The sequence below is a fragment of the Lagenorhynchus albirostris genome, chromosome 5, assembly GCF_949774975.1.
Source record: "Lagenorhynchus albirostris chromosome 5, mLagAlb1.1, whole genome shotgun sequence".
Lineage (NCBI taxonomy): Eukaryota > Metazoa > Chordata > Mammalia > Artiodactyla > Delphinidae > Lagenorhynchus > Lagenorhynchus albirostris.
Genome location: NC_083099.1, coordinates 78,159,552 through 78,174,051, shown reverse-complemented (window position 1 = coordinate 78,174,051; position 14,500 = coordinate 78,159,552). Strand labels below are relative to the sequence as shown.

Below are 14,500 nucleotides of genomic sequence, written 5' to 3'. Positions count from 1 at the left end.
TTGGCATCAGTTGATTTCACTTTTCATTCAAGTTGTGATTTTCTAGGTTCTTGATTTATATCCTGGACATTTTGTCTATTGTGTTAGGACAATCTGGGACCTATTTAAATATTTTATTTTACAGGAATTGACTCTATTTAGGTTTAACACATGAGTCTTAGCCTACTTTTGTGGGCTGTGATTCCAACAGTTTAATTTTCAGAGACTTTGTGACTGCCTGAGGGAGGCAGGTGAGGAAATCCTTCTATTAGTAACCACCACCACCCCCAGCTACCCAGGTTTCTCTGGGCAGGGAGGAGAGATAAAGTGATTTCTGGGACCAGGCTGCTAGCTACAGGGCTGCTAGCTGTGACAGGTTCTTTTTCATGATTCCACCAGTCAGCCCTAATGTCTCTGGGCAGAGGAGGAGTTGGGGACAAAGAGGCTTCCCCAGGTGGGCCACCTGCTTTACCTGGGTGTCTCTTACTGGTTCCTCCCATCCACATCAGTATCTCTCCATAGAAGAGAGGAGTCTCTGGCCCAGCAGGGTAGGAGAATGCTTCCCCTGGTCACTTATTTTTGGCAGGACTCCCGGTTGTTCCCCCTTGTCTGAAGTTGTCAGAGGGACTCCCACTACATCTAGGGGGAAGAACAAGCTACTGGACTACTTTCTGTTGCCAAGTGGGAAGCCAGAAAAACATCAGGTCTGGGTGGCTGCCTTCTGTTGGTTGGGGGACACAAGATGCCCTGCCTCTGTGTTGGCATCTGGTCCTAGGTTCCCAAACCAGATCATCTTCTTCTTAACACCCTTCAGAGTCATCTTTTGCTCGTCTCTTGTGTCATTTCTAGGATATATAAAGTTGTGCTTAGGGAGGAGGAGCAGGGAAAAAGAGGTCTATGCCATCTTGTCCAGACCAGAAGTCCCTCAGCTACTGAATTATCCATTAAAGTTTTATTTTTTCTGTTTTACCAATTTAGACACAGTTACATTATGGATAGTAAAAATCCCAAAGACACCTTTGCACAGTGCAGGTATTTAACCAATATTCTCTAACATGTAATTAATGAGACTGGGAGAAACAACGGATGTTAATACAAAAGGATCTAAAATGAGCTTAAGGCCATACACATAAAGATACTGTTGAGGTGCGCGCGCGCGCGCGCGCGCACACACACACACACACACACACACACACACACACACACACACACACACCACATGCACGTGCTTCCTTTCAGGCCATCTACTTACAGTCTGCTTAAGGAGAGTCTCTACATGAAGCACAAATGGATTGATGAAGCCACCAGAAGGGGCTGAGGAAAATGAGAGAGAGAGGTAGGGCCTATTACAGAGAGGCACAGACCCTTCCTCCTGGGGCACTGAGTAGTAAAACCTGCCTGGATGCCTTTGCTTGAGGAATAACTCTGCAAGGCTGAGTAGTGCCAGGAGAAAGGTCGCTCCAAAATTATCAGGTTGGCCTGGCTCTTCTCTGAGCTTTAGTCGGGAAGAAGGCTTAACTTCATCAAGTGCATCAAAATAGATATTTGGGGCAGAATCCTCAGGCCAGTAGCTTTCACTTACTTCTTCTTTACTTATGTACTGTGTTGTTCCCAAGAAGCATTTAAAGTGGTTTCAATGGATGCATGTTATATAGGAAAATATAAATTAGATATAGGCAAAAAAAAAAAAAAAAGAAGAAAACAAATGACAGGAATAAGACTGGTGCAAAAGTGCTTCTCTGTGACTTTCTACACACGCAATAAATAGCCTATGAGAGGGCACATTGCTGGAGTATTTCCTGTGCCATCTCTGAGTGAACCCTCAAAGGCATTCAGGACCAGGCTTGGGGGCAGTAAAGTGGACTCGTAACATGGAGGGATCCTCTAGATATGCTATAGGGGGAGACAAGTTTCCATGGAAATTTCCCTATAGTACTCCACAGATTTTCTGCTCCTAAGAGGAGCAGGAAATGTTTGATTTCCTCTTAAAGATTCCTGAGTTCTCACTTTGAGAATGGCCACAGTTCTGAGCAGTGTAACCTAGTTGAAGACTCAGGCTACTAAGTTCCTGAGGGATCACATCCCAGTTAGAATTCATTACAAGTCTGACTATCTAAATATGCAGAGTGTGTACCAAGGCTAAAACTACAGTCATTAATTCCTCAAACTTTGTTTATAAAATTCTTCTATTTGATTCTCAGAATCTAAGCCAAAACTGTTAGATACAAACTTGCGGTGTCCATCTCAAGTCAGCTGGAATGGCCCCTCCCAAGTCAGCTGGAAATCTAGGTGATGCTGATGACATGCAGGAGCTGAGAAGTAGCCACAGAAGCAGTGTTGTGCCTGGTGACTAAATGACCACACTCCTTCCACTATGGGAGCTCTCTCTCTCCTGGGGAATAGAAGAATATACAAAAATCCAGTCAGCTGGGCTCTATTGTCTATGTATACAATACACGAGTAGGCTTGATTCTGGTGCAAATCCTCAGTGAGTGGTGGCTGCTGGGACAGCAGCTCTGAATCTAAAAATTATTTCTTGACTTGTCATGAAGCCAGTTTCTCCCCTTGGCTTATGTTTCTCATCTTTCTACCTCGCTGGAGCCTCCCTCAAACACCTTTAATTTCTGAAAATTTCTTAGAGTCTCATTCACTCTGCTTTTTGCTGATTTTTAACATCTTTAAGTCTCTCTTAGATCGAAAAACAAGGTACCCTGTTCCATTCATCAGTCCCTCTCTCTATCATTTATTCATGAAGATATGGCCCAGTTTTCCTTTTCCCATTTATATTCTCCTGAACCATTTGTTCTTAGCCCTTATCTAAAAAGTTAAGCTTCACACCTTGGTATTTCTCTGATGTTATTTGTTCAGATCACTAATTATCTTTTCCTGACCAAACGCGATGGCTTTTCTTCAGAAGTTATTCCACTTGATCTTTTGGCTTTCTCATCTTGCGCTATGAGGGCTTCAAGAACTATGGTTTTAATTTCTCGTATTTCTCTAACTTTGTATTGGAGGAGATTATTTTTATTTCAGTTTTGAATATCTACAACGTCATCTATGAATGTAACCTTTCTTGTTTGAAATGGCAAGATAAGGTATCTGCCTCAAAACATACTGTTCAAAATGTATATGTATGTACTATATTCATGTTGCTATAAAAATTGTGTGTTTCCATTTTATCAAGAAAGTGAGTTTTGAGAGCATGGTTTCTAATCAAAATGCTGTGGGATGGGAGACTGTAGCCAAGATGGCAGAGTAGAAAGGCCCTGAGCTCACCTCCTCTCATGAGCACACCAAAATCACAACTATCTTCAGAACCACCATCAATAAAAAACAAAACAAAAAAACCCCTGAAACCTACAGGAAAAGATCTCCTACAACTAAAGATATATAGAAGGAACCAAAATGAGACAGGTAGGAGGGGCAGACTTGCAATATAATCAATTCCCATACCCCCTGGGTGGGTGAACCACAAACTGGAGAATAATTATATTGCAGAGGTTCTCCCACAGGAGTGAGAGTTCTGAGCCCCACATCAGGCTCCCCAACCTGGGGATCCAGCACCAGGAAGATGAGCCCCCAGAGCATTTGGCTTTGAAGGCCAGCTGGGCTTAATTGCAGGAGCCCCATAGGACTGGGGGAAATAGAGACTTCACTCTTAAAGGGAGTAGACAAAAGCTCCCATTCACCAGGACGCAAGGCAAAAGCAATACTTTGATAGGAGCCTGGGCCAGACCTACCTGCTGGTCTTGGAGAGTCTCCTGGAGAGGTAGGGGTGGCTACAGCTCACCCTGGGGAAACAGACACTAGTTGCAGACATATTAAACATTCAGCCACATGAACACTCCTGGCAGCTGCCATATTGGCTCATTAGAGTCAAGACCTGGGCCACCCAATAGCCTGTAGGTGCACTAGTGCTGGGACATCTCAGGCCAAACAACTAACTTGGCGGGGACACAGCCCCACCCATCCACAGACAGGCTGCCTAAAGACTACAGAGCCCACAAAAGCCTCTAGACACAGCCCAGCCCACCAAAGGGCCAAGACCCAGCTCCACACACCAGTGGGCAGGTACCAGCCCCTCCCACCAGGAAGCCTGCACAAGCCTCTAGATCAGCCTCACCCACCAGGGGGCAGACACCAGAAGCAAGAAATCCACAATCCTGCAATGCAGGCCAGATCCTACCCTGGGACCACCTGGACCCTGGCCCTGCCCACTATCATGTGAATGCAAACTTCAGGACACCCCAGACCCCATACCCAACTGTGTCAGGAACTGCCCCCCGTCCACCAATGGTCTGAAACAAGCTCTGAGATCCCTGGACCCTGCAGCAAGACCTGGGAACTAGCTCTGCCTGCCAGTAGTCTGGCACTAACCCCAGGATCTGGCTTCACCTGCTAGTGGGTGGGCAACAGCCCGAGTCTTCAGGATCCTGACTTTGCCCACCAGGGAGCCAGCACTAGCCCTGGGGAGCCCACTTGGATCCCAAAACCAGGCACCTCATGACCAGACCACACTAAACAGCAGCCAGCAGCATCTGTACAAGACAGGGGCTGACACCAACCAAACTAGGGGCCAACCAAGCCTACCAGACTGCCCACATAGCCTGCCTCAACAGAAGGACCCAAGCAGCCCTCTTAGGGGGAACACCTAGAGAATACAGCTTGGGTAACAAGAGGGGAATGCACTGCTGGGACCCATAGGACGCCTCCTACAGAGGGCCACTGCTCCAAGGTTAGAAAGATAACTAATATACCATATACACAAAAATACAAATAGCAACTTGGACAAAATAAGGTGGCAGAGGAATATGTTCCAGACAAAGGAACAAAATAAAACCCCAGAAGACGAACTAAGTGAAGTGGAGACAGGCAATCTATCTGAGAAAGAGTTTAGAGTAATACTCATAATGATTATCAAGGAACTCAAGAAGAAAATGGATGCACAGAGTGAGAAGTTAGAGATTTTTAACAAAGAATTAGAAAATATAAAGAACAACCAAACAGAATTGAAGAATACAATAACTGAAATAAAAATATTTATTTATAGATTGCTGTATAAAAACCTCATGATAACCACAAAACAAAAATCTATAATAGATATATGCACAAAAAAGAGAAAGAAGTCCAAACATAACACTAAAGGTAGTCATCAAATCACAAGAGAAGAGAACAAAAGAAGAAAAGGAAAAAGACCCAGAAAAACAAATCCAAACCAATTAACAAAATGTCAATAAGAACACATATCAGTAATTACCTTAAATGTAAATGGACTAAATGCTCCAACCAAAACACATAGACTGGCTGAATGAATACAAAAACAAGACCCATATATATGCTGCCTACAGGAGATTCAGTTCAGATCTACAGACTGAAAGTGAGGGGATGGAAAAATGTATTCCATGCAAATGGAAGTCAAAAGAAACCTAGAGTAGCAATACTTATATCAGACAAAATAGAGTTTAAAATATAAAGACACTGGCACAGAAACAGAAATATAGATCAATGGAACAGGATAGAAAGCCCAGAGATAAACCCACACACATATGGTCACCTTATCTTTGATAAAGGAGGCAAGAATATACAGTGGAGAAAAGACAGCCTCTTCAATAAGTGGTGCTGGGAAAACTGGACAGCTACATGTAAAAGAATGAAATTAGAACACTCCCTAACACCATACACAAAAATAAACTCAAAATGGATTAAAGACCTAAATGTAAGGCCAGACACCATCAAACTCTTAGAGGAAAACATAGAACACTCTATGACATAAATCACAGCAAGATCCTTTTTGACCCACCTCCTAGAGAAATGGAAATAAAAACGAAACTTAAAAAATGGGACCTAATGAAACTTAAAAGCTTTTGCACAGCAAAGGAAACCATAAACAATGAAAAGACAACCCTCAGAATGGGAGAAAATATTTGCAAATGAAGCAACTGACAGAGGATTAATCTCCAAAATTTACAAGCAGCTCATGTAGCTCAATGTCAAAAAAACAAACAACCCAGTCCAAAAATGGGCAGAAGACCTAGACATTTCTCCAAAGAAGATATACAGATTGCCAACAAACACATGAAAGAATGCTCAACATCATTAATCATCAGAAAAATGCAAATCAAAACTACAATGAGGTATCACCTCACACCAGTCAGAATGGCCATCATGAAAAAATCTACAAACAATAAATGCTGGAAAGGGTGTGGAGAAAAGGGAGCCCTCTTGCACTGTTGGTGGGAATGTAAACTGATACAGCCACTATGGAGAACGGTATGGAGGTTCCTTAAAAAACTAAAAATAGAACTACCATATGACCCAGCAATCCTACTACTGGGCATATACCCTGAGAAAACCATAATTCAAAGAGAGTCATGTACTAAAATGTTCATTGCAGCTCTATTTACAATAGCCAGGACATGGAAGCAACCTAAGTGTCCATCAACAGATGAATGGATAAAGAAGATGTGGCACATATGTACAATGGAATACTACTCAGCCATAAAAAGGAACGAAACTGAGTTATTTGTAGTGAGGTGGATGGACCTAGAGACTGTCATTCAGAGTGAAGTAAGTCAGAAAGAGAAAAATAAATACCGTATGCTAACACATATATATGGAATCTAAAAAAAAATAAAATGGTCATGAAGAACCTAGGGGCAAGATGGGAATAAAGATGCAGACCTACTAGAGAATGGACTTGAGGATATGGGGAGGGGGAAGGGTAAGCTGGGATGAAGTGAGAGAGTGGCATGGACATATAGACACTACCAAACGTAAAATAGATAGCTAGTGGGAAGCAGCCACATAGCACAGGGAGATCAGCTCGGTGCTTTGTGACCACCTAAAGGGGTGGGATAGGGAGGGTGGGAGGGAGGGAGATGCAAGAGGGAAGAGATATGGGGACATATGTATATGTATAACTGATTCACTTTGTTATAAAGCAGAAACTAACACACCATTGTAAAGCAATTATACTCCAATAAAGATGTTTTATATATATATATATATATATATATATATATAAAGACACTGACAAGTGTCCTTGTCCTTATAAAAGACAAGGACACTACATAATGATCAAAGGATCAATCCAAGAAGAAGATAAAGAAATTGTAAATATATATGCACCCAACATAGGATCACTTCAATATATAAGGCAAATGTTAACAGACATAAAAGGAGAAACTGACAGTAACATAATAATAGTGGGGGACTTTAAGACCCCACTTACATCAATGGACAGATAATCCAGACAGAAATTAGTAAGGAAACACAGGTCTTAAATAACACATTAGACCAAACGGACTCAACTGATATTTATAGAGCATTCCATCCAAAAGCAGCAGGTTACACATTCAAGTGCACATCGAACATTCTCCAGGATAGATCACATGCTAGGCCACAAAACAAGCCTTGGTAAATTTAAGAAAATTGAAATCTTATCAAGCATCTTTTCTGACCACAACCCTATGAGACTAGAAATCAACTACAAGAAAAAAAACTGCAAAAAACACAAACACGTGGAGGCTAAACAATATGCTACTAATGGATCACTGAAGAAATCAAAGAGGAAATTTTAAAAATACCTAGAGACAAATGAAAATGAAAGCACAATGATCCAAAACCTATGGGACTCAGCAAAAGCAGTTCTAAGAGGGATGGTTATAGCAATACAAGCTTACCTCAGAAACAAGAAAAATCTCAAATAAACAACCTAACCTTATACTTAAAGCAACTAGAGAAAGAAGAACACACAAAACCCAAAGTTAGTAGAAGGAAAGAAATCACAAAGTTCAGAGCAAAAATAAATGAAATAGAGACCAAAAAAACCCACAAAAACAATAGAAAAGACCAATGAAGCTAAAAGCTCGTTCTTGGAAAAGATAAACAAAATTGATAAGCCTTTATTTAGACTTATCCAGGATCATAAGAGAATGCTACGAGCAACTCTATGCCAATAAAATGGACAGCCTAGGAGAAATGGACAAATTCTTAGGAAGTACAATCTCCCTAGACTGAACCAGGAAGAAACAGAAAATACAAAGAAATTACCAGTAAGGAAACTGAATCAGTAATTTAAAACCTCCCCAAAAACAAAAGTCCAGGACAAGATAGCTTCACAGATGAATTCTACCAAACATTTAGAGAAGTGTTAACACCTATCCTTCTGAAACTATTCTAAAAAACTGCAGAGGAAGAAACACTTCTGAACCCATTCTTTGAGGCCACCATCACCCTGATACCAAAACCAGACAAAGATATCACACAAAAAAGAAAATTATAGACCAATATCACTGATGAACACAGATGAAAAAATCCTCAACAAAGTACTAGTAAATCGGGCTTCCCTGGTGGCGCACTGGTTAAGAATCTACCTGCCAATGCAGGAGACACGGGTTCAAGCCCTGGTCTGGGAAGATCCACACGCTGTGGAGCAACTAAGCCCATGTGCCACTACTACTGAGCCTGTGCTCTAGAGCCCATGAACCACAACTACTGAAGCCCGTGTGCCTAGAGCCTGTGCTCTGCAACAAGAGAAGCCACTGCAATGAGAAGCCCACACACCACAACAAAGAGTAGCCCCCGCTCACCACAACTAGAGAAAGCCCATGCACAGTAACAAAGACCCAACGCAGCCATAAATAAATAAATAAATAAATAAAAATACTAGCAAATCAAATCCAACAATACATTAAAAGGGTAATTTACCATGATCAAGTGGGATTTATCCCAGGTATGCAAAGATTTTTCAATATCCACAAATCAATCAGTGTGATACACCACATTAACAAATTGAAGAATAAAAACCATATGATACAATCATCTCAATTGAAGCAGAAAAGGCTTTTGATACAATTCAACATCCATTTATGATAAAACCTCTCCAGAAAGTGGGCATAAAGGGAACATATCTCAACATAATTAAGGCCATTTATGACAAACCCACAGCTAACATCATACTCAATGGTGAAAAGCTGAAAGCATTCCCTCTAAGATCAGGTACAAGACAAGGATGCCCACTCTTGCCACTTTTATTCAACACAGTTGTGGAAGTCACAGCCACTGCAATCAGAGAAGAAAAAGAAATAAAAGGAATCCAGATGGGAAAGGAAGTAGTAAAACTGTCACTGTTTGCAGATGACATGATACTATACATAGAAAACTCTAAAGACACTACCAGAAAACTACTAGAGCTCATCAATGAATTCCATAAAGTTGCAGGATACAAAATTAACGTATAGAAATCTGTTGCATTTCTGTACACTAACAACAAAATATCAGAAGAGAAATTAAGGAAACAATACCATTAAAAAAAATACCTAGGAATAAACCTACCTTAAGGGGGCAAAAGACCTGTACTCTGAAAACTATAAGGCGCTGATGAAAGAAATTGAGGATGACACAAACAGATGGAAAGATATACCATATTCCTGGATTGGAAGAATCAGTATTGTTAAAATGACCATACTACCCAAGGCAATCTACAGATTCAATGCAACCCCTATCAAATTACCAATGACATTTTTCACAGAACTAGAACAAAAGATTTTTAAGCTGTATGGAAACACAAAAGACCTTGAATAGCTAAACAAATCTTGAGAAAGAAGAACGGAGCTGGAGCAATCACACTCCCTGGCTTCAGACTATACTATAAAGCTACACTAATCAAAACAATATGGTACTGGCACAAAATCAGACACATACTTCCATGGAACAGGACTGAAAGCCCGGAAATAAACCCATGCACTTATGGTCAATTAATCTACAACAAAGGAGGCAAGAATATACAGTGGAGAACAGACAGTCTCTTCAGCAAGTGGTGATAGGAAAACTGGACAGCTACCTGTAAAAGAATGAAATTAGAAAATTCTCTAACACCATATACAAAAGCAAACTAAATGTTAAGACTGGATACTATAAAACTCCTAGAGGAAAACATAAGTGGAACACTCTTTGACATAAATTGCAGCAATTTTTTTTTGGATCTGCCTCCTAGAGTAATGGAAACAAAAGCAAAAATAAACAAATGGGACCTAAATAACTTAAAAGCTTTTGCACAGCAAAGGAAACCATAAACCAAATGAAAAGACAACCTACAGAATGGGAGAGAAATATTTGCAGGCGATGGGACCAACAAGGGATTAATTTCCAAAATATACAAACAGCTTATACATCTCAATAAAAAAAAAACCCAATAACCCAATCAAAAAATTGACAGAAGACCTAATTAGACATTTCTCCAAAGATGACACACAGATGGCCAACAGGCACATGAAAGGATGCTCAACATCACTAATTATTAGAGAAATGCAAATCAAAACTACAATGAGGTATCATCTCACATCAGTCAGAATGGCCATCATCAAAAGGTCTACAAATGATAAATACTAGAGAGGGTGTGGAGAAAAAAGAACCCTCCTACACTGTTGGTGGGAATGTAAACTGGTACAGTCACTATGGAAACAGTATGAAGTTTCCCTAAGAAACTAAAAATAGAGTTACCATATAATCCAGCAATCCCACTCCTGGGCATATATCTGGAAAAGAAGCAAACTCTAATTTGAAAAGAAACATGCACCCCAATGTTCATAGTGGCACTATTTACAACAGCCAAGACATGGAAGCAGCCTAAATGTCCAGCGACAGATGAATGGATAAAGAAGATGTGGTATATATGCATAGACATAGAAAACAAACTTTATGGCTACTAAAGGGGAAAAGGTGGGGGAGGAATAAGTTAGGAGTTTGGGATTAAAATATGCTACTATATATTTATAAAACAGATAACCAACAAGGACCTACTATATAGCGCACGGAACTAACTATACTCAATATCTTGTAATAACCTATAATGGAAAAGAATCTAAAAAAGAATATATATACAAATATATATATACACACATATATACACAAATAATATATATAAAACTGAATCACTTTGCTGAAACTAATACACATTGTAAATCAACTATATTTCAATAATTTTTTTCTTTTTTTTGGCCACATCACGCAGCATGTGGGATCTTAGTTCCCCAACCAGGGATCAAACCCATGTCCCCTGCAGTGGAAGCATGAAGTCTTAACCACTGGACCATCAGGGAAGTCAAATAAATTTTTTTTAAAAAAGATGTGGTATATATATACAATGGACTATTACTCAGCCATAAAAAAGAATGAAATAATGTCATTTGTAGCAACAAATGGATGGACCTAGAGATTATCATACAAAGTGAAGTAAAGTGAAGTAAGTCAGACACAGAAACACAGATATCATATAATATCACTTATATGTAGGATCAAAAAATGACACAAATAGGCTTATTTACAAAACAGAAATAGACTCACAGTCATAGAAAACAAACTTATGGTTATCAAAGGGAAAGGGGCGGGGGATAAAGTAGGAACTTGGGATTAACACATACACACTACTATATATAAAGTAGATAAACAACAAGGACCTCCTGTATAGCACAGGGAACTATATTCAATATCTTGTAATAATCTATAACAGAAAAGAGTCTGAAAAATAATATATATATAAAACTGAATCACTTTGCTGTACACCTGAAACATTGTAGACCAACTATACTTCAATAAAAAAAATTTTTCTTGGAACAAAAATGCTGTGGGATGAATGCTCTCTGACAAAGGAAAGCAACAAAATGGAGCCAAAGGAAGTTGTACAGGGTTTTCTAAAGAAAAGACATTATCAAAGAATAGACATTTTACTGAAAGTAGAAGAAAGTACCATAATCTAAAATGTTTTTAATTAAATCAAAGAGTCAAGAAAAAAGAAAAAAATCTTGGATTCTCTACAGCAAGTTTGAGTTTAGCTTGGAGAGGAAAGAATGCAGTAACTTTCTCTTGCATTAGAACAGGTGTGTACAGGCCAAGATTGGAACAAATCAGCAATGCCTTGGGAAGCCCTTCCTGACAGAGCAAGACTGGAAAGAAAGATGATCGATTTGAAGGATACCAGAAACAGAGGGGCCACTCAGTCTGAAACCCCTGGAGTTTAAAGCTTGATATTACTGCTTCTTATATTTCTGAGACTGTTGACTTTTGGCGGAGTGAAAAGACCACCAGACACGCAATGAGATCTTGGCTGGAGTCCTGGTTCTGGAGTGAAATGGAAGATACCTCAACATAACTTCCCTTTTCTCATGGGCACTGTGCAGACAATACTCCTTACCTAGTTCAGTTCCCATGAGATCATTTACATGCAAGGCCTTGCCTGTTGGTATCTACTTGTTAAACATTACTCTAGAGAGAGACTCCATTTGAGCCAAAAGATTTTTTGATTAATTCATATTACTCTGAATATTTAATAAAGTATTTTTAATAAGTATTTTGTAAAAAGTTATGGTAAAGCTGTAACTGTTGAAAGCTTGATTTAAGAAAATAGTCATACATCTTATCAGCTCAATTTAAGAAACCCAAGTTATATATAATCAAAGATCACCATCTAGTGGCCCAATTGTACTATAACTTCTAAAGTTAGCTGCAAGCTCCAGACTTCAGAGGCTAGAAGGTGTGTGGAAAGCATCCGGCCCTGCCAAGGAGAGGAGTGAAGAGAGATTTTGGGCCCACTAAAAGCTTTCAAATTTCAAGTTACAAACAAAATAAACAAAACACGGTGCCCTTCAAACGAATCAACCTTCCAAATCAAGCTTTGGTCTTGGGCCTCTGGTCACTCAGAGTATGAGTGGATAGTTGAATGTGATAAAGTAAAGTGATAACTATTTTGGAGATGAGCTCAGAGAAATCCAAAACAATGAAGGTCTTTACAATTATCTTGAGCGACTTTGCCTCTCACAAGCAACTTTACAATCGAAAATTTGGTTTGCTTGTGATAGAATTATTTGTGTGTACATCTTGATGATAAGAAATAAAGTCACAAGAAAACATCATTGCCCCACACAATTCTCTTCTAATTAGGCAGCATGAGTTATTGAAAAGGGCATAGTCTTCAGTCAGAGGGCTTTGTTCAAATTCTGGCTTCACTCTCTATTGGCTGTGTGACCTTGAGCATGTTACTTAACCTCACTGAGCCTCACAGGGCTATCGCAAGGATTAAATGAAATAAGGCTTGGAAAGGGCTTATTCTGGTATCCAAAACATAACTGGTGCTCCTTTCACCATTCTCTCACTTAAAAGAAACCATATAATTTAGAAGAAAATAAAGAAAAAGTTTAACTTAAAAAAAAAATAGGGTTTGGATTTGAAGCCAAAAGCTGACTTTTAAATTACATTTTTCTGTTAAAATGAAGATAAGAGACTGTCTAGTAATCGTATGACCAAAGTAACAGTGGTTGTCCTGGCTCTGACTGATTCTGTATTTTCTTTCAGGGTGTAATTTTCTTACTGGTAACATGGAAGAAAGAGTTGTATCCACTGTAAAATGAACATAATAGTACAAACCTCACAGGGTGTTGAAAGGATTAAATGAGATGTTGCATAAATGTCCATAGCTCAGTACCACTTAGTAAGGATACTACTAAGTTTCATTATTACTGGTCTTTGCCTCTCTCGTGGGACATCTGTGAGAATATAATTGCCATTGATTATTTCAGAAATGCCTGTGGGCTTTTGCTACCTTCCTCACAAATCACTCTTTCGCCAAGGTTCTTCCCTAGAAAGGCCAGTACTAGGGCTCTCATAAGGTGCCTGTTTCTTTGTACACACTATGCAGATGATTGGTTTTAAAACAAGTCACAGCAGAATTTGCATTTCCAAACGAGAGTTGTATCCTTCAAAGTGCATGAGAGATTAAAATTCTTGTTCCTCTAATATCCCTCTACTCTGGGAACTTCCCTCACAACTGACTACGTATCCCTTTATCTCAACAGAAGCAAAACGGAAAAAGGATTTTAGTCGAATAGAGAAATAGATTTTTGTGGCTAGCCTGTAGGTTGGTTCTGAGGCAGTTCATGAATATTTCTGAGCAACAGCCAGCATAACTTTGCAAAGTGACAACACAGAAGGAATACTATCATAGGGGTATATTAATTATAAGATGATATTTTAAAGTCGCATCTTAAAGGAGTAAAAAGGTCTATATTCAGAGGCTTAAAGAGCCTGCATCCCCCTTTGTGCCCCTTTCCATTGGCACCTTGCCTGTTCACAGAGTCCTAAAGTTTCGACCCATATTTGGGATATCAGGGTTTTGGAGGGTTTTGTTTTGTTTGGTTTTGGTTTCCCTAAATCACTTTAACGATACTTTCCGGAGGGGTTGGGGGTGGGTCTCAGGCCCTTGCACACTGACTTGCAGCACCCAGAAGTGGCACAAACGTCCTGTCAGGCCCACGGTTCTAATTTGGGGTATGGAAATTGTTGCTAAGTAAAGCAAGGCAGCTATGACAGGAAGTAAAGCCTTGGCTGGTGGAAGCCTGTGCTGGAGTTCTAGCTCCACTACTCACAAAGCGCTTAATTATTTTGAGCTTCGTTTCCTCACCCGTGAAATGCGGGGACCCGGCCCGACTGGCCTCACGGGACTGTGATGAGGGCTGGAGCCAGACTG

General features: G+C 39.9%; 1 protein-coding gene across 4 annotated transcripts in view; it reads right to left on the bottom strand.

Annotated features, from left to right (window-relative positions):
• The window catches only part of ILDR1 (immunoglobulin like domain containing receptor 1), a 74,240-nt gene that overhangs the window by 33,396 nt on the left and 26,344 nt on the right, over positions 1-14,500 (bottom strand). Inside the window, exon 8 of one of the 4 annotated variants that reach the window (XM_060150493.1) lies at positions 1,202-2,371. The exons of 2 other annotated variants lie outside the window; for them this stretch is intronic. In XM_060150493.1, coding sequence (XP_060006476.1) covers positions 2,330-2,371 — 42 coding nt within the window. In that variant the 3' untranslated portion in view covers positions 1,202-2,329. Of the gene's footprint in view, positions 1-1,201; positions 2,372-14,500 lie in introns of those variants that run through there. One more of the 4 variants, XM_060150494.1, reaches the window with a different exon arrangement.